The 18305-nt window shown below is 41.3% G+C and overlaps 1 protein-coding gene across 1 annotated transcript in view; it reads right to left on the minus strand.

Moving 5' to 3' along the window:
- Positions 1 to 18305, minus strand: part of LOC123364480 (transmembrane channel-like protein 2) — a 54552-nt gene that overhangs the window by 33224 nt on the left and 3023 nt on the right. Inside the window, 6 exon segments of the mRNA XM_045006660.1 lie at positions 4965 to 5063; positions 10459 to 10565; positions 10703 to 10784; positions 11800 to 11890; positions 14021 to 14176; positions 16233 to 16569. Of these exon segments, the coding sequence (XP_044862595.1) occupies positions 4965 to 5063; positions 10459 to 10565; positions 10703 to 10784; positions 11800 to 11890; positions 14021 to 14176; positions 16233 to 16569 (872 nt within the window).

Consider the following 18305-nt stretch of genomic DNA (forward strand, 5'->3'; position numbering starts at 1 on the left):
AGTGCAGAGTGAAACTCAAGCCTGAAAATAACCTTCCTACAGTTTTAGCTTTCTGGTCCCTGGTCAAAAATTGTGCAGAACATCACATCGCATTTTTTTTTTATTTTCCTTCTGTGATACATGTAGTAGTATGTCTAAATTAGATCTATTCTTTTCTGCTGATGTCATCCATTATGTAACGCACTTGCTGCCAAAGTATTCACTTATTTGTTACTGTGTTGAAAAATATTTTTCTGTTAGAAATCTACTTTACAGGGACTGGTGATGTTGGTGCTTTTTCTCTTAATTTTAAATGTACTCAAGGTTTTTTTCCCCGTTGCACCACACGTATGGTGCACACTGTTGTAATAAAGGGTGAGTCTCTGTGGATGTTAGTCACAGCAGCACAGTGTGGACATGTGCCAAGCAAAAGGCAAAAATTTGGAAGCTAAATGTAGATCTGCTCTTTGTCCTAGCATGGTCACATATGGCCCCATCTCAGAACAAATTTCCTTAGTTGTTATGTGCGGAACCTACAGGCATTCAAATAAAAATACCAGCTGCAGGTCAGCAAAAAATTACCCTCTGTCTTGTGGTGGGTTTTTCCCCCTAACAAGACAGACTAAAGATTGCTGCTACCTTCCTTTTTTAATTTTTAAAGATGCACTGCTCATTCTACATAAACCTACTCAGATTACTGATAATTAGCACTGGGCTTCAGTAAATTTTAAATGCTGGCAAGTGGGCTTAGGGAGTGGGGAGAGTAAGTCTCTAAAACTCCAGTAAGATCCTCAATTAAAAATGAGTGGGACAATATCACAGCTGTATCAGGTTGCTCAAAACAGACATTTGAAGACCTGCTAACAAATTGGATTAATTTACCTGACCTACTTTCAGCATTAGTGGTTTTTAGAAAACTTGAATAATGATGATCTTTCTGGAAGTACCACCTTCAACAGTAGTTCTCAGCAGCATCGGCTAGTATCTCAAAAACACTTCCAGAAATACCATCTTCTATTGTCTGATCTCAGGAGAGGGAAAATAACACCGCGGGGCACAGACTATCCAATAAGTTCTTGGACTGCATTGCAGACAACTTTTTATTTCAGAAGGTTGAAAAAGCTACGGGGGGAAGCTGCTCTAGACTTGATTTTAACAAATAGGGAGGAACTTGTTGAGAATTTGAAAGTGGAAGGCAGCTTGAGTGAAAGTGATCATGAAATCATAGAGTTCACAATTCTAAGGAAGGGTAGAAAGGAGTACAGCAAAATAGAGACAATGGATTTCAGGAAGGCGGATTTTGGTAAGCTCAGAGAGCTGATAGGTAAGGTCCCATGGGAATCAAGACTGAGGGGAAAAACAACTGAGGAGAGTTGGCAGTTTTTCAAAGGGACACTATTAAGGGCCCAAAAGTAAGCTATTCCGCTGGGTAGGAAAGAGAAAATGTGGCAAAAAATAAAAAGGAGTCATATAAAAAATTGGAAACTAGGACAAATTACAAAGGATGAATATAGGCAAACAACACAGGAATGCAGAGGCAAGATTAGAAAGGCAAAGGCACAAAATGAGCTCAAACTAGCTACAGGAATAAAGGGAAACAAGAAGACTTTTTATGAATACATTAGAAGCAAGAGGAAGACCAAGGACAGGGTAGGCCCACTGCTCAGTGAGGAGGGAGAAACAGTAACAGGAAACTTGGAAATGGCAGGGATGCTTAATGATGACTTTGTTTCGGTCTTCACTGAGAAGTCTGGAGGAATGCCTAACATAGTGAATGCTAATGGGAAGGGGGTAGGTTTAGACGATAAAATAAAAAAAGAACAAGTTAAAAATTTCTTAGAAAAGTTAGATGCCTGCAAGTCACCAGGGCCTGATGAAATGCATCCTAGAATACTCAAGGAACTAATAGAGGAGGTATCTGAGCCTCTAGCTATTATATTTTGGAAAATCATGGGAGACAGGAGAGATTCCAGAAGACTGGAAAAGGGCAAATATAGTGCCCATCTACAAAAAGAGAAATAAAAACAACCCAGGAAACTACAGACCACTTAGTTTAATTTCTGTGCCAGGGAAAATAATGGAACAAGTAATTACGGAAATCATCTGCAAACACTTGGAAGGTGGTAAGGTGATAGGGAATAGCCAGCATGGATTTGTAAAGAACAAATAATGTCAAACCAATCTGATAGCTTTCTTTGATAGGATAACGAGCCTTGTGGATAAGGGAGAAGTGGTGGATGTGGTATACCTCGACTTTAGTAAGGCATTTGATACGGTCTCGCATGATATTCTTATCAATAAACTAGGCATATACAACTTAGATGGGGCTACTATAAGGTGGGTGCATAACTGGCTGGATAACCATACTCAGAGAGTAGTTATTAATGATTCCCAATCCTGCTGGAAAGGTATAACAAGTGGGGTTCTGCAGGGGTCTGTTTTGGGACCGGCTCTGTTAAATATCTTAATCAATGACTTAGATATTGGCTTATTAAGTTTGCAGATGATACCAAACTGGGAGGGATTGCAACTGCTTTGGAGGATAGGGTCATAATTCAAAATGATCTGGACAAATTGGAGAAATGGTCTGAGGTAAAAAGGATGAAGTTTAATAAAGACAAATGCAAAGTGATCCACTTAGGAAGGAACAATCAGTTTCACACATACAGAATGGGAAGAGACTGTCTAGGAAGGAGTACAGCAGAAAGGGATCTAGGGGTTATAGTGGACCACAAGCTAAATATGAGTCAACAGTGTGATGTGGTTGCAAAAAAAGCAAACATGATTCTGGGATTCATTAACAGGTGTGTTGTGAGCAAGACACGAGAAGTCATTCTTCCGCTCTACTCTGCACTGGTTAGGCCTCTACTGGAGTATTGTGTCCAGTTCTGGGCACCGCATTTCAAGAAAGATGTGGAGAAATTGGAGCGGGTCCAGAGAAGAGCAACAAGAATGATTAAAGGTCTAGAAAACATGACCTATGAAGGAAGGCTGAAAGAATTGGGTTAATTTGGAAAAAAGAAGACTGAGAGGGGACATGATAGCAGTTTTCAGGTATCTAAAAGGGTGTCATAAGGAGGGGAGAGAGAAAACTTGTTCATCTTAACCTCTAAGGATAGAACAAGAAGCAATGGGCTTAAACTGCAGCAAGGGAGGTTTAGGTTGGACATTAGGAAAAAGTTCCTAACTGTCAGGGTGGTTAAACATTGGAATAAACTGCCTAGGGAGGTTGTGGAATCTCCATCTCTGGAGCTATTTAAGAGTAGGTTAGATAAATGTCTGTCAGGGATGGTCTAGACAGTATTTGGTCCTGCCATGAGGGCAGGGGACTGGACTCGATGACCTCTCGAGGTGCCTTCCAATCCTAGAGTCTATGAATCATACAGAAAGAACCTATTCACCCTCCTGCTAGTTTTCTCTGAGGACTGATTTAGTAGCTTGAAGGTTTCCTAAAGGCACATAAGCATGTTGGCCTAAATTTTCAAGTGGAACTACTGATTTTTTTTTTTGAGCACCTCAATTTTTGGCTGCCCAACTTCAAACTCCTTTCAAGGGGCCTGATTTTCAGAGAATGGGGGCTCAGCAATTTCTGAAAACTGAATTTCTGAAAAATTTCAAGGTGCCTCAAGTTGGGCACCAAAAAGCGGAGGCATTGTTTCACTAGACACACTTGGAAATTTAGGATAATGGCTAATTTCCTAGTTTGCTCCACTTTGTCTATTCAGCAAACTCCTATAGTGCTTGCCACTTTACTTCTGATAAGTGGCAAAAGCACCTCACCAACCTTCTTCTGGCCCCTCATTTCATGGCTAACTTTCTCCATTTATTGCCATTTATGTGAAGATGCTTTCTGCTTAGACATACCTCAATTTTAGCGCCAGTGCACACATGAGTTTGACATTCTGGCCCCAATGGGAAAACCTGAGCTGCTATAGGAAGTGGTGCTGGTAACTAAGTAGAACTCTTCCCTCTGAATCAATACTCAACCTATGCACTAGTGATTCTTGTTAATACAGAAGTTATGATTTTTTTTCAGGATGAAAGTTACTATATATATGTAAGATGATGATGGTGATTATGTGATAATTGGTCTATACTGACTTGCAGCGCAGTGCAGCAGAGATGTAATTATTAAGCTGTCTTTATTTTTCCAAAATCTTTCCTTGCCAGTAAGTCTAGGTCACTTGTGTGAATCTACATCAGAAGTGCTAAAAGTCACTACTATCTGATGATTTATTCGGTGGCATATGTGAAATGAGTTGCTTTCACTCCACTTATTAATGGATAGTTATCCTCACTACAAAATTATTATTGCAAATCAAACTAATAGGGCTGTCTGTTGTAATTCTAATAGAAGAAACCAAGGATTGAGATATATAGAACTTCAGTCTCCCAGGGCTACGGATGTATATATTTTTAAGGTATGGAGAGACTAGGTGTCTGATTCTGATTTCACTTCTCCCAGTGAAGGACTGATGTAATTCTGTTGACTTCAGTGGATTTATTTGTTTTATCTTATTGTAAAATGAGAATTAAATCTACAACTTGAACAGTCACATGCTCTGTAATTGTGCATGTGAACCCATTTTTTAATTAAAAAAGCAGCAGCTTTTTCCTGCAGAACCAACAATTGCGCATATATGTGCGGTATGTGCATTTCAAACACATTTGTGTATGGAAATCTGCTAAATCCATATGCAAATAAATGCGCGCACACAATAGATTTTGGCCCAAAATGTTCTGGGGCTTGATCCAAAACCTATTGATGTCAATGGGAGTCATTTCATGTCCTTGTCTGGGGAAAAGTGTGTGTGTGTGTGTGTGTGTGTGTGGGTAAATCATAAAATAATGATTTAGTCAACATCTTGTACCAAATTAATCTCTGTAAACCTAGCAATTTCAGTGGAGTTACATCAGGGATGAATTTTGTTCCCATACATATTAACACATCTTATCTACTTTGGAAGTGAATGTACTATACATACCTCAAAATCCCAAAGGACAGAAAAATCCATAGCGGTAGCTTGTTCAGCTCTGGGTACAGTTTTTCTAGGTATACTTCCATATGGGATTCCCATCAAGATCTAGGTGAGGTTTATGAAGACATGTTTATAGTATAGCAGAGTGTATATCACCTTTCATTTCTCCATTAATTAAATATTTTCTTTGTAATAAGATACAACAGGAAAAAGAGAGGTTTTTAAAATGTGGAACAAATTCACAAACAGGATTATTTAGAAAAAGTTACAGAACTCCGATTGCAAGTAGTGACTCAACCTGAAATAGCACATGCACATTTAATGATCCCCATAAGCTTCCTAATGCTTCCCAGGACTATCAAAAGTGCAGAAAATTCTGGTGTTTCATTGTGTGTGTGTATGTATGTGTGTGTGTGTGTGTGTATATATATATATATATCTACAGTATATATACTGTAGATTATGGCTCTGATTCACCATATTGGTTTAACATTAGCTTAACTTTGGGCATGTGAATAGTGCCACTGATGTCAAGTTAACTGAGCTTAAGTGCTTTGCTGACTTGGGATTTGACATGGTGAGAGAGTTTTTTCTGCTGCCATGTTACAATGACTTGCTACAAATTGCTCTGAGAATTTGGGAGATTTTTAGAATGACTTCTACTACAATTTAAAAAATAGTAGTAAAAAGAGAGACTCTCTCGAGTGGTAGGTTGAAGTTTTACCAGCCCTGATTTTGCTAGTTCTTGTGGGAAGGGTACAAACTTCCAGATCTGGAATCAACTGTGAATGACATGAGTGAAGAAGGTGAACACTTTCACAAGGATGCCTAGAGACAAAGAGTGAAGTCCTAATCCTGCTGAGGTCAATGAGAGTTTTGCCGTTGATTTCACTGGGGCCAGGCTTTCATCTAAGAGCCTGATTGTGATCTCAAACTGGTGTAAATGAGAAGTAACTCCTAGAACTAGACCAGCGCAAAACTCATGTGAGATGAGAATTGGGCCCTATATTGTTTAACCACCACCTAGCTTTTACTGCTACTACTTTGATGTTCATATACCACATATCTCATAAAGTCCATAAAATGTGATTGTAGTTGTGATGGGTACATTGTTAAAAATGAAGAAAAAACCCAAACCAAACCACCACCGCCCCTAAATAAAAGAGGAAAGTCTTAAAAAGGGCTGAGAGATGGATTTGGAAACTATTGCAAGTAAGGTCTATTCTCCAGGAATAAACACGGGATGGAGGAATCTACATTAACTTGCAACCAATTAATGTCTTCTCTGGACCAAATTCTGTTCTTGCTTACACTGGCCTAAGTCCAGAGCAATTCCATTTATTTTAATGGAGTTACTTCAGTGTATGAGAGAGCCGAATTTGCCCTCCCCCTCTGTCTCCCCTTTTCCTCTTAGTAATCTAGTGGTGATGCTGTGGATAAAATGTTTTCTATGTAACCTGAACTAGACTCATTCAATAAGAGCCATTGGCTGCCATGCAGATGGCTCATGGGTAATCAAATGCTCCTGGGTAGTCAAAACCTGATGTGTGTGTGTGTGCAGGATTCCAGATGCTCCTTTGTTCAGAGATGCTGATGTTGTTGGCACATCTCTGTAATATGAACACTGGTAACCAGGAGTTGGTTTAGGGCTACTGTGAAAATGGCTTAATGCTTTATGAACATACAGATTATGAAATGCAGCAACTAAGAATGGGATGGTTTAACTTCTTGCCTTTTTTTTTTAAATTGTTTTCATCTGTTACTAAACTGGTGATGTAAAGTGCAACCCGAGGATAAATGATGTTTCTTCTTGTTGCTCGGATATATTTGGTGTAATTCAGCTCTCTCTTCTGTGCTGTAAATCAGGAAAACTGCTTGATCTGGGTCTTTAGTGCTCCAGAACTGCCTTCTCTAGATCCTGATGGTGGAATGGAAGGAATGGCAATGTTTGGGGGCAAGGGGATGCTATAGATCCTTTCCTCTAACTTTTCTCTCTTGGTGCCCCTTTAAAAGGGTTTGCTTAGAGTCCGCCCTGATCTAAAACAAAATTGTTCTATTATGTAGTGGTGGACTGGCACACAAATCAATTGTTAGTGGAGGATGAAGTGGAGCATTGCTGGGGTTGGGCTTGGACTAGCAAAGATATCTATGTTTTCATGGTCATATTTTCAAAATGCTCAGCATTGGCCTAACTCTATTCCCAGTGATGTCAGAGTTGAGACAAATGATGAGCGCTTCATAGAATTCTATCAATAGCATATATTGTACTTTTTAGAATTTTGTTTTTCTTCTCCATGTCAGAGCACCATCTGGAAACATTCAGAGTCTGGCTAAATACTGCCTGGGAAACGGAAGCTGCTAGAGAGAGGAGCATGTCTGCACAGCAATAGCTTCAATTTAAACTTCACTTATTTGGATAGAAGGCTCTTTTGCCCTGAACTTCATGGGTTATATCTCTCTAATGCAACAAAGGGATTCATTTTATCAGTTGATGCAGTATTCTCCCCTCAAGAGAAGCCAAGATCAGCTATGGGGCATTTGTTCATGCTTACAGATAGGTTTTATATTTATACAGTGCTTGAGTTATGAAATAATCTCAACGTTAAGCAGTTGTAAATGGCAGGGGTCAGGAGAGCCGCTGGCATCAGGAAGGTGACATGAGAACAGAATAATGCCATGGCATCTCCCAATAGCATTGTGCAGGATAGGACTTGCAGCAAGACCAGGATTTATCTAAATTGATTGGCAACACTTTAATTTAAGGGTTGTCTATGAAGGAGTCATAAAGAGTTACTATATTTATAAGAAGGTTTTGGCCAGTGCACAGCAAAGTCTAAATGCCTCATAAATAGTTTAGAATACATTTGCAGCATGAAGCAGACAGAGCACGTCAATCGCTTCTAATGCATTTGTTTTGCAAGGGTTGTATACTTAGTTTTAAAGCCATTTATAATTAAATGGTTATTGCCCAGCCCCTGTATACATTGTAACAGTTTAATGCACCACGAATAAAATACAGACCCTATAGACAAAACAGGCACAACTACTTCATCATACGGAAATGTACAATTCATAAAGAAAGAAAATGCATTTGTATTGTTCACTTCTAATGGTTATGCCTTTCCGTGCTCAGAGGATACTTTCAATCTGAATGGCTTTTATTTTATATAAAGCGAAGAACAAAATTAAAGAAGGGGGGAAAAAGTGCAATCTATATCAGAAGACCACACATTCTTTCCTCTGTAATAAATGCATTGAACAAGAACATCTGGCAGTCTTGGTGGATAGCAGAGCCCTTAAAGACACAGCACACAGAAACTGAGCCATAGTATTATATAGCTAAATACACACATCTATTTTTAAAAGGGTCATAGCTAAGTATTTCCACCATACTCTTCTTTGGCCAAGCCTCCTCCAATAACAATGGAAAAGAGTAACAAGAAAACCGTTTCTCATGAAGAAACAACTGGCTGATTTAAGATGTGGAAAACGGGGGTATTTTGGAAACCAACAATTATTGGTTGTTAGAGGATTTGGCAAATCTTATTTATTTTATGCATTCTCTTAATTTGGAAGAACCTGAGAAACTATGCAAAACTTACCACTTACTAGTCAAGCACCCATGTCAAATTAACACCAGTAAGAACACTAGCACCAGTAAGAACTTTTAAACCACATCATTAAGTATTTTGTACCTACCTTTTATAACTCCTTAATAGCAGGACTGGCTCCCAGACCCCAGCGCGCCAAGCGCGCTCTTGGGGCGGCGTCCCGCGGGAGGGCGGCAGGCGGCTCCAGTGGACCTCCCGCAGGCATGCCTGCGGGAGGTCCACCGGAGCCGCGGGACCAGCGGACCCTCCACAGGCACGTCTGCGGGAGGTCCACCGGAGCCGCGGGAAGAGCGACCGCCAGAGCGCCCCCCGCGGCGTGCCGACCTGCTTGGGGCGGCGGAAATCCTAGAGCCGCCCCTGCTTAATAGGCAATCCATGTAATTAACATTACCAGTATATTACCTTTACTGTGATTTCTCCAAGAATGTCAGGGTTAAGAAATGTGTTTGACAGTATCATATTGTCACTATGGTTTTCTTAATTACTTTTGGGAATGTACACCCTGGATTTCTTAGAGATATGATGGCCTATACTTGAAGCCAATAGAATTCCTGAATTCTGTTTTTCACTCTGCCCAAAATTTTCAGCAATATGAGCCTAAAGTTAGGCTTCCAAATCCATGTTTAGTTGCTTAAGGGCAGGATTTTTCAAAGGGTATTCACCTCACACTTGCCCTGAAAGGGTTAATGCAGACTGAGAAGGGGGCTAATTAACCCAACAGGTCATAGCTGAGGGGGGGAATCCAGTGGCTAAGCAATCCCCTCATTGAATGAGGAAGCCCAGCTGAGGAGGAATGAGCTGGGCTGGGACTATAAAGGCAGGAAATTGGCCGCAGAAAAGGGGTTGCTGGGAAAGCCTGCAGTCACTCCCTGGGAGAAGGGAGGTACATTTGGGCTGACAAACCTGGGGGGCGGGGGAGAGTCAGGAAGGTAGCAGAGGGGTCAGGGAAAGGCAGTAAGGTTGAAAGGGGGCCTTGACTGCTGGCTTGAGGGTCTCTGAGCCAGAACCCAGAGTAGAGGGCGGGCCCAGTTTCCCCTGCCAGCCACTGAGGGAGTGGCATGACAAAGCAGTAAATGGGAAGGCTGCCTAAGCCTGTTTGTGGGAAGAGACTTTCCAACCCCAGAAGGGGAAACATTTGGTGACCTGGCTGAAGGGTCAAGTTACAAAGAAGCAGCACCTTGTGGAGTGAGAGAGGGGGCTGCTGATCCAGAAAGAGAGACTGAGGCAACGTACAACCGCGGGAAGAGATGATGAACTCATGAGCTGTTCCCCAGAATAACCAGGAGGAGGCGCCATCCTGGCGGTGAGTGGAGCACCCCATCAGAGCACTTCAAGTGATTACGGGGCATTGACTTCAGTGGGAATTGTGCTCTTAAGTCTCTTAAGATGCTTTTGAAAATCTCTCCCATTGGTGATAAATAAGGATTTAGGGACATAGTCACAACCCAACATTTTCAAAAATAGGAGCCTAACTTGCTACTATAAATCCAAATAGGCACATAAGATGTATCTCTTACCATATTTTAACTAAGGCTAAGTAAAACTGAAGTTTATTCTGCCATTCCAGGAAGACAGAGCATCATGAAGTGACATTATCCACAGATCTATCAGTAAGACAGCCCAAGGTCTCTGTGCCTGCATGAGCAGTATCTTGCTCCTAATGAATGTCAAAATGAGAATGATGCAGAAGATAAGAAATTGATCAAGAGTTAAGATAAGCATGATGACATGACTGGATGTGACATTACCAGATGCAATAACACTGGAAGTAACAAAGTACAATTGGAAATAACAAATAACAATATGCCATCAATCTAATTTTGACATTTACTGTGGAGAAGATACTATTTGCATGAACCTAAATGCATGATTGGGGCCTAAGATCTTACCTCTGGAATTATAACCAGTCCAAATATTAAACCAAAAAGGACCAGATTCACTCCATACATCCATCGCAGAAATATGAAATAAGAAGCGACTGAGGAACCGAAGTGACCTTAAACAAAAAGAGGCAGTGGTTAGTACTGTGGGTACGGTAGGATTCTCTGTGACCAAGAGATTATTTGAAGTAACACAAAACAGTACAACAACATATCTTAGTCATGTCTCAGTCTAAATGGAAGTTGCACTTACTCTCCACTTCTTTTATCTTCATTTCCCAAGGTATACACTGTGTCTTAAAATTGTCAAAGTCTCTCTTAAATTTCACCCATTTCTGAAATAAGAAAACAGTGTTGCAAATAGCGATATAATGTTAGACTGGTCATAGAGAGGCATCTGGGGTTGCTTTCTCTAAGGAGTTCCTAAAGTTAGTGCTTAGATGAGTTATTAAAAATTGGTGGCAAAATTTAAAGCCAGAGGTGAGCCTGAACCAAATTCTGGAGTTTTCTGTCTGGGTCTGGGTCTGACCTTTTTTTACTTCTGTAACGGTCCACATCAAAGCCCTGAATCCAAACACTTGCAAACTCAGGTGTTCAAATTCACGTCCTGAATCCTAACTTCCTTAGGTTTCTGCGGGATCAGAGTTAGTGTTGGGATTTAACCCATTGATAGAGAGAGAGAGGTTGAGGCTGCAGACCAAGATCTGTGTGAGGCTTTGGTTTGGGCCCACTCCTATTTAAAAGGAGGATTCATTTGACAAATAGCAAACCTGATTCTTTTCTCACTGGCTAAACTGTCTCTGATGTCAATGGGAACAGGACATGATCAATTTAAAAAAAAATCTCATCAGTGGAATCTCCATGAAAGCAATAACTTAATTACTGACTCCAGTCTTGCAATGAGAAGTCACAATTCTCTATGGTCATCTTCCCATTCAATGGTTCAATTTGTAAACTGGCGCAATTCCACTGAAGTGAATGGTACTATGCCTGGATTTGGCTGTGTCTCCAACCCTTAGTGCAATCGATACTTTAACCTGTCAGAGACCACACCCAGAGACCCTCATTCTGCCCTGATTTTACATGCTCTGCAACCTCCTGTACTGTAGGGAGGCTGCATGCGGTGTAAGTTGGGGCAGAATTTGGCTCATATCATCGTAAACATGAATTTGGTTAGGAACCATGAAAAATGCAGCTATTCAGTGAATTAAAATACATACAGGGAGCGCTATCTCAGCTTCTGTAATGGTGACTATTTTGCCCAATGTAAGTTTATTGCTTGTAGCCAAAAATACACTGTATTAGTGACCAAGCATCCACTCTTCTTTTTGTCATTACGGTAGCACTTACCTTTGCCATCATCATCTTGTATGCATAGAATTTTTTTCCTTTTCCCTTTCCCAACGCTCCTTCAAACTTCTCTACAAAAGCTTGTGCCTCCCTAATTCAAAAATACAAAGGTGATTAGTTTTACATTAAAATATTGAAAGAATCTTCCCCAAGATGGCACTGGGTGCAGAGAATGTTGTGCAGTCACTTTTAATTTCTTTGAATTGTGCTGTTATCAAAGGGAGGAAGACAGTGAGAGTCAGGTGACCTGGATTCTATTCCCAGCTCTGTCAAACATTTCTGGTGTGATACTTTTTTTTCCAAAAAACCCCAAACTTAATATCTCTGTTTGGGTTTCCTCATACATAGACCTAAGGTCACTAGTTCCCTATCCAACAGCATTCTGGGTCTTCCTTCCCTATCAATGGGAGAAGTCTGGTTCTTCCTTCTATACTTTCTTAACAGTGCAGCTGTCAGGAAGGAAGGAAAGATGATCTTGTAGTTAATGCATATGCCTGGGAGGTAGGAGATCTAGGTTCTGTTCCTGGATTTCTTAATGTGTAGTCTTGGGCCAGTCACTTGTAGATATGTTTCAAAACTTGGATGCCTAAAGAGAGGCCCCCAAAATTGTATTTAGGTACCCATGTTTGAAAATGTTGACTTTATTTTCTTTGTGCTCTAATTTCCTCATCTGTAAAATGGGATTAATACTTACCGAGCTCACAGCAGCTGTGTTTATAAGTCCCAAATAACTAATTGTAAAGCATTCTGAGATCATTGGATAGACTAGTATTATTATGTACTCCAACCTATTCATTAAATATTCTTGCACAGCCAAGGTAATGGAGCAGTTTGATTAAGTAAATTAGAATGGGTATATGTGTTCTCCTTCACTCTCAGTTGTTCTTTGCTGTTCTTTTGGGGACAAAGAGCAGGGCCGGCTCTAACTTTTTTGCTGCCCCAAGCAAAAAAAAAAGGGTGCTCCCTTGCCGTAACACCCACCCCCATGAGTGCTGCGCCACCCAAGCCCCCCGCTGCCCCCGAGCGCCACACCTCACCGCCCAAGCCCCCTTCCCCCCCAAGTGCCGTGCTGTCGAAACACCCCCCCGAGCACCGCCCATCCAAAACAAAAACAAACAAACAAAAAAAAACCCTCCAGTGCCACCCGGCCGAACCAAAAACAAAAACAAAAATTAACCGAGCGCTGCCCCGCCCCAAGGTGCCGCCCCAAGCACGTGCTTGGTCGGCTGGTGCCTGGAGCCAGCCCTGACAAAGAGGTGAGTGTGTAGTCAAACATGATTTCAGGCAACCTCTCAGATGCTAGGACACTATATAATAATGTAATACTTTGTGCCTTTTTGTAACACCTTTCATGCTGAGGGTCTCCAGGTCTTTACAATTAATAACAGACTGACCCTCCCAACCCACCTGGGGAGATCAAAAATGGTTAGTCAGTCTCCTTTTACAGATGAGGAAATTTAAGTACAGAGAGCTGAAGTCCCCTTCCCACTTCCCCCAAGAACCCAGGTCAGGAGAGGCAAAGGGAAGGACCAGGCTGCTATAACTACTCTGTGGGAATCAAACTGTGTGCTGCTGATGTGAGAGGGGCCAGGTGTCTGAAGGTCAGATTGGCTGTAGGCAAACACAAGACAGTGAACCCCTTTCTCACCCTACAGTGGGTTCATGGCACTTTTTGCAAGGTTATTGTGAGGAGTGAAATCTGCATTGCTAACGCATACAGTGTGGGATGGTAGGCAGTGTTATCTTGGCTGTAAACAATACTGTATTTTTTCCAAGTCACCTGCAAGCAGTAATGCTCCAGGAAGTGTAAAGTAAGATGGAGACAAGCTGCTCTGATTGCTATATAACAGTAGGCATGAATAAGCAAAGAAGGGCACAGAGTTAGCTTTAACAAGGAGTCTGAAAGTCATTCTCTGCCTTTAAATAAAAGGGCAGAATGATCCCAGCCTGGGTATCAGTTGAACAGATTTTGCTTATCATCTGTTCTCTAGTTACAGAGACTGACAACAGAATCCTGCCTCTAAGCGCTTCTCATTTAAACCAAATCATGCTGGCTAAGTTCCATTGGTTGCTTTTCCAAGGCTGGCTTCTTGGGATGATGATAGCAGCAGCCAACTGTAATTCTAAAATGTTATGTGCATCAACAATTATTAAACACACACTCTAGCTTCAGTGGTTCCTATGGTGAAAACTATAAATAGCTGGGAATGCACTGGGCTACCTGAGCAATGCTAATTTCTTCACCATACGCCAAGGTTTGTTCCTCATGGTAGATATTAGTTTTTTCTTTTCCTCTACCTGTTCCTTTAGCCTCGTCAGTTCTTCCTCTGACAGAGACTCTTCATCAGATGAGTTGGAAGCAGATGAGGAAGACGAGCTAGAACGAAAGTAGAGTAAAATCAGGAAAAAAAATCACACAAACAATGTAATAAAATGTAGTTGTATATAGCACCTCATAGACTTCAGGGGTTATAAAGCACTTTGCAGACCAGTGAGTTAGATATAGGCAGTGTTCAGTAACTGAACAAAAAATGGAGCAGTCATTATGTTCTCCACAATAATAGAGAGAACTTTGTATGCCATAACATGTTGGGGGGCCGTGGGGAGGAATGTTGGTCAGGACTAGAACTGGTTGGGAATTGTTTGATGAAATGTACATTTAAAAAAAATTATTTTTCAGAAAATGCAGATTCAAAACTGTCAGGAAAGGGTTGGTTTTGACAAATTGCCTGTTTAAAAAAAATTATTATTTTTTAATATTTTGAAATTGCTGAGATGTCACTTTTTCCAAACAAGGAGTTCCATTTTTTGGTTCAAAACAACTTTTCATTTTGAAATCTAAGTTAATTTATGGTAAATTATTAAATAAACATTTTAAAAAAGAAAGCTAGAAATTGAAATCAATCACTCTGAAACGATCAAAACAAAACATTTTGAATTATCTGATCCAAATTTGGTTTTGATTTTTGGTTCATTTGAAATTTTTGACTTTGTCCCATGCATGATGGGGAAATTTTTTAAAATCAGAAACTTTCATGGGTAAAAACTCTACCTAGGACACTGATTTATTTGTCTCTTTGAAAAATTCTCCAGGAACTTTAACTTCAATCTTGATATTTACTAGTGAGTTCAGATGATATTTTCCCCACTCAGTGCTGTACTTCAATATCAACACTGCATGTGATGAACCCAAACCAAGGGAGGAAACTTGAACGTACACCTTTCTGGCTCAAATGTGACAGTGCTACCAACTAAATTGACACCGTGATGGGGTAGTCAAAATGATCCAGTTTCTTTAGGATGCTCAAGTCAAGGAGAAGATTTTGGGCAAATGCTTCAGGTTACAGAATACCAGATAAAAGACATTGCCTGCCACATTTCAATTATAAAAATAGTCACCTTCACCCAGGACACAAGTCCTTTCAGAACGGTGGCCTAGGAGGAGATGTGTGTGCTTTATATAAACACCAGACCCAGATCAGTCCCAGACCAGCTCCTCAGCTGTGTATCAGCATAGCTCCAGTGACTTCAGTGGAGTTATGCTGATTTACACCAGCTGAGAATCTGGCACATGCATCTTGTCTTGGCCCTCACTTATAAAAGGCTCAATTCTGGAGCCTTGATGTTGAGTTGTCCTGTTGACACCCTTTGCCTAAGAACTGCTCAAAGGAAGTGTTGCAAAAATAAGACCTTAAATGAATTGTTTTATTGTCACCTAACCTAAGTTTCACTGGCATCACATGAGTTGACATCACATGAGCTGACACTAACAAACACTTAGTGGAAACAACAGGTGTCATTTCGGGGATTCAACCATAACTCCAATTCAGTCTTGCGGATCTTTTCTTGTTGTTGTAAAGTGACTCAACCAGCTTCATAAGTATCATGTGACCTGTTTGACTGCCACTGGGGTTCTTACAGTTAACCAGATACGATCACTGTGAGAAATATGATAGCCAGGCGACACAGCAAATAAAAAGTCTGGGTGAAGAAGATAAAGATTAGAACAAAGGAGAATTAACAGGGGAATAGTCTGGAAAACCTAAGAGATCCATTCTAACCTTTTAGGATTATCATGTGTTCACCCAAAGGAAGGTGCCCTATTCTGGCTTACTTTCAGTTGTCTTCCTTAAAAGGACTCTTTCTAGCTCCAATACTTGCACATTAGGAATCCATTACATACTTAATTCTATGATCATATTTGGGGTAGAAGGAGATTCTGAAAAGAATCTAGCTTGCATTTTAACCAGAAAACCAACTCTATTGTTTCTCAGGGTTAAATTTTTGTTACAAGTAACAATTTACTGTAATATGTTCTTTTAGTAACCTGCACCAATATGCCACAGGTTCACGAACCTGCTACCCAGGAAGATGACATTCAACAAAAATGAGATTCTACTATGTAGGTTTCTGTCTGGGGTTTGTTAGAGTACCTCGCTGCTGGGTTTTTCTTCTGTTTCTTATCCTGCTCCTTCCCTTTCTTCTTTGTTTGCTTTTCTTTATTTTCTGCTTCCTTTTGGTCTTTGCTAGAAGCCTTTTTATTTCTCTTTTTCTTCCCACTTGCTGCTTCCCCTGCTTCACTTTCCCCATCACTGTCATTCATTTTGTGACTTTTCTTCTTAGTAGTTCTTTTTTGCCTTGGGGCTTCAACTTTCTCTTCAAGCTCATCTTCTTCCCCATTCTTATTTTGCTTTTTCCTTTCATGTCCACTTGATTTGATAGCTTCCTTGGAGTGCTGCTTTCTGGTTGCCTTTCCCCCCTCTTCAGCCTCTGCAATTGATAAAAACAAGTATTTCTGGAAACATTCTATGTTGGTGCAATAAAGATTTGCCCTTTATCCAAAAAGTACAGACAGAATGCCTAATCCAAACCCTGCTGGGGTCTGAACAAGCTAACTTTGACCTCCACAGACTTTGGATAAGAAGCAGGCTGAGAATTGCATTTAGCATCGGACACGTGCACACAGTGTTCACTGATGATCGTGAAACTCATGTTTGTGCATCAGTGGATCCTAGGAGCTGAAAGCTAGAAATCATTTCCAGACCCTGTTCTTACAGAATTAGTGGGACAGCAGTGGGGGCAAAAAACCTAACTGACTTCAAGACAGAGCTTAATACGTGTATGGAAGGGATGGTATGATGAGGCTGCCTACGATGGCATGTAGCAGATCTGTGACTGCTAGCAGCAAATATCTCCAGCCACTGGAGATGGGGCACTAGATGGGGAGGTTTCTGAGTTACTACAGATAATTCTTTCCCAGGTGTCTGGCTGGTGGGTCTTGCCCACATGCTCAGGGTCTAACTGATTGGCATATTTGGGGATCAGGAAGGAATTTTCCCCTGGGTCAGATTGGCAGAGACCTTGGTTCCCCCCCCCCCCTTCCTCTGCAGCAAGGGGCACAGGTCCCTTGCAGGTTTAAACTAGTGTAAATGGTAGATTCTCTGTAACTTGCAGTCTTGAAATCATGATTTGAGGACTTCAGTAACTCAGCCAGAGGTTGGGGACTATTACAGGAGTGGGTGGGAGAGGTTCTGTGGCCTGCAGCATACAGGAAGTCAGACTACATGATCATGATGGTCTCTTCTGACCTTAGTCAGAGTATCATAGAATCATAGAATATCAGGGTTGGAAGGGACCTCAGGAGGTCATCTAGTCCAACCCCCTGCTCAAAGCAGGACCAATCCCCAACTAAATCATCCCAGGTCCCAGACAGGGCTTTGTCAAATATGACCTTAAAAACCTCTAAGGAAGGAGATTCCACCACCTCCCTAGGTATCCCATTCCAGTGCTTCACCACCCTCCTAGTGAAAAAGTTTTGCCTAATATCCAACCTAATCCTCCCCCACTGCAACTTGAGACCATTACTCCTTGTTCTGTCATCTGGTACCACTGAGAACAGTCTAGGTCCATCCTCTTTGGAATCCCCTTTCAGGTAGTTGAAAGCAGCTGTCAAATCCCCCCTCATTCTTCTCTTCTGCAAACTAAACAATCCCAGGTCCCTCAGTCTCTCCTCATAAGTCATGTGCTCCAGCCCCCTAATCATTTTTGTTGCCTTCTGCTGGACTCTCTCCAATTTTTCCACATCCTTCTTGTAGTGCGGGGCCCAAAACTGGACACCGTACTCCAGATGAGGCCTCATCAATGTCGAATAGAGAGGAATGATCACATCCCTCGATCTGCTGGCAGTGCCCCTACTTATACAGCCCAAAATGCCGTTCGCCTTCTTGGCAACAAGGGTACACTGTTGACTCATATCCAGCTTCTCATCCACTGTAACCCCTAGGTCCCTTGGCTGGGCAGCAGTTCTGCAGAATTCGGTCCCTAGTCTGTAGCAGTGCATGGGATTCTTCTGTCCTAAGTGCAGGACTCTGCACTTGTCCTTGTTGAACCTCATGAGACTTCTTTTGGCCCAATCCTCTAATTTGTCTAGGTCCCTCTGTATCCTATCCCTACCCTCCAGCGTATCTACCACCTCCCAGTTTTGTGTCATCTGCAAACTTGCTGAG

This window comes from Mauremys mutica, chromosome 2, assembly GCF_020497125.1.
Source record: "Mauremys mutica isolate MM-2020 ecotype Southern chromosome 2, ASM2049712v1, whole genome shotgun sequence".
Taxonomy (NCBI): domain Eukaryota; kingdom Metazoa; phylum Chordata; order Testudines; family Geoemydidae; genus Mauremys; species Mauremys mutica.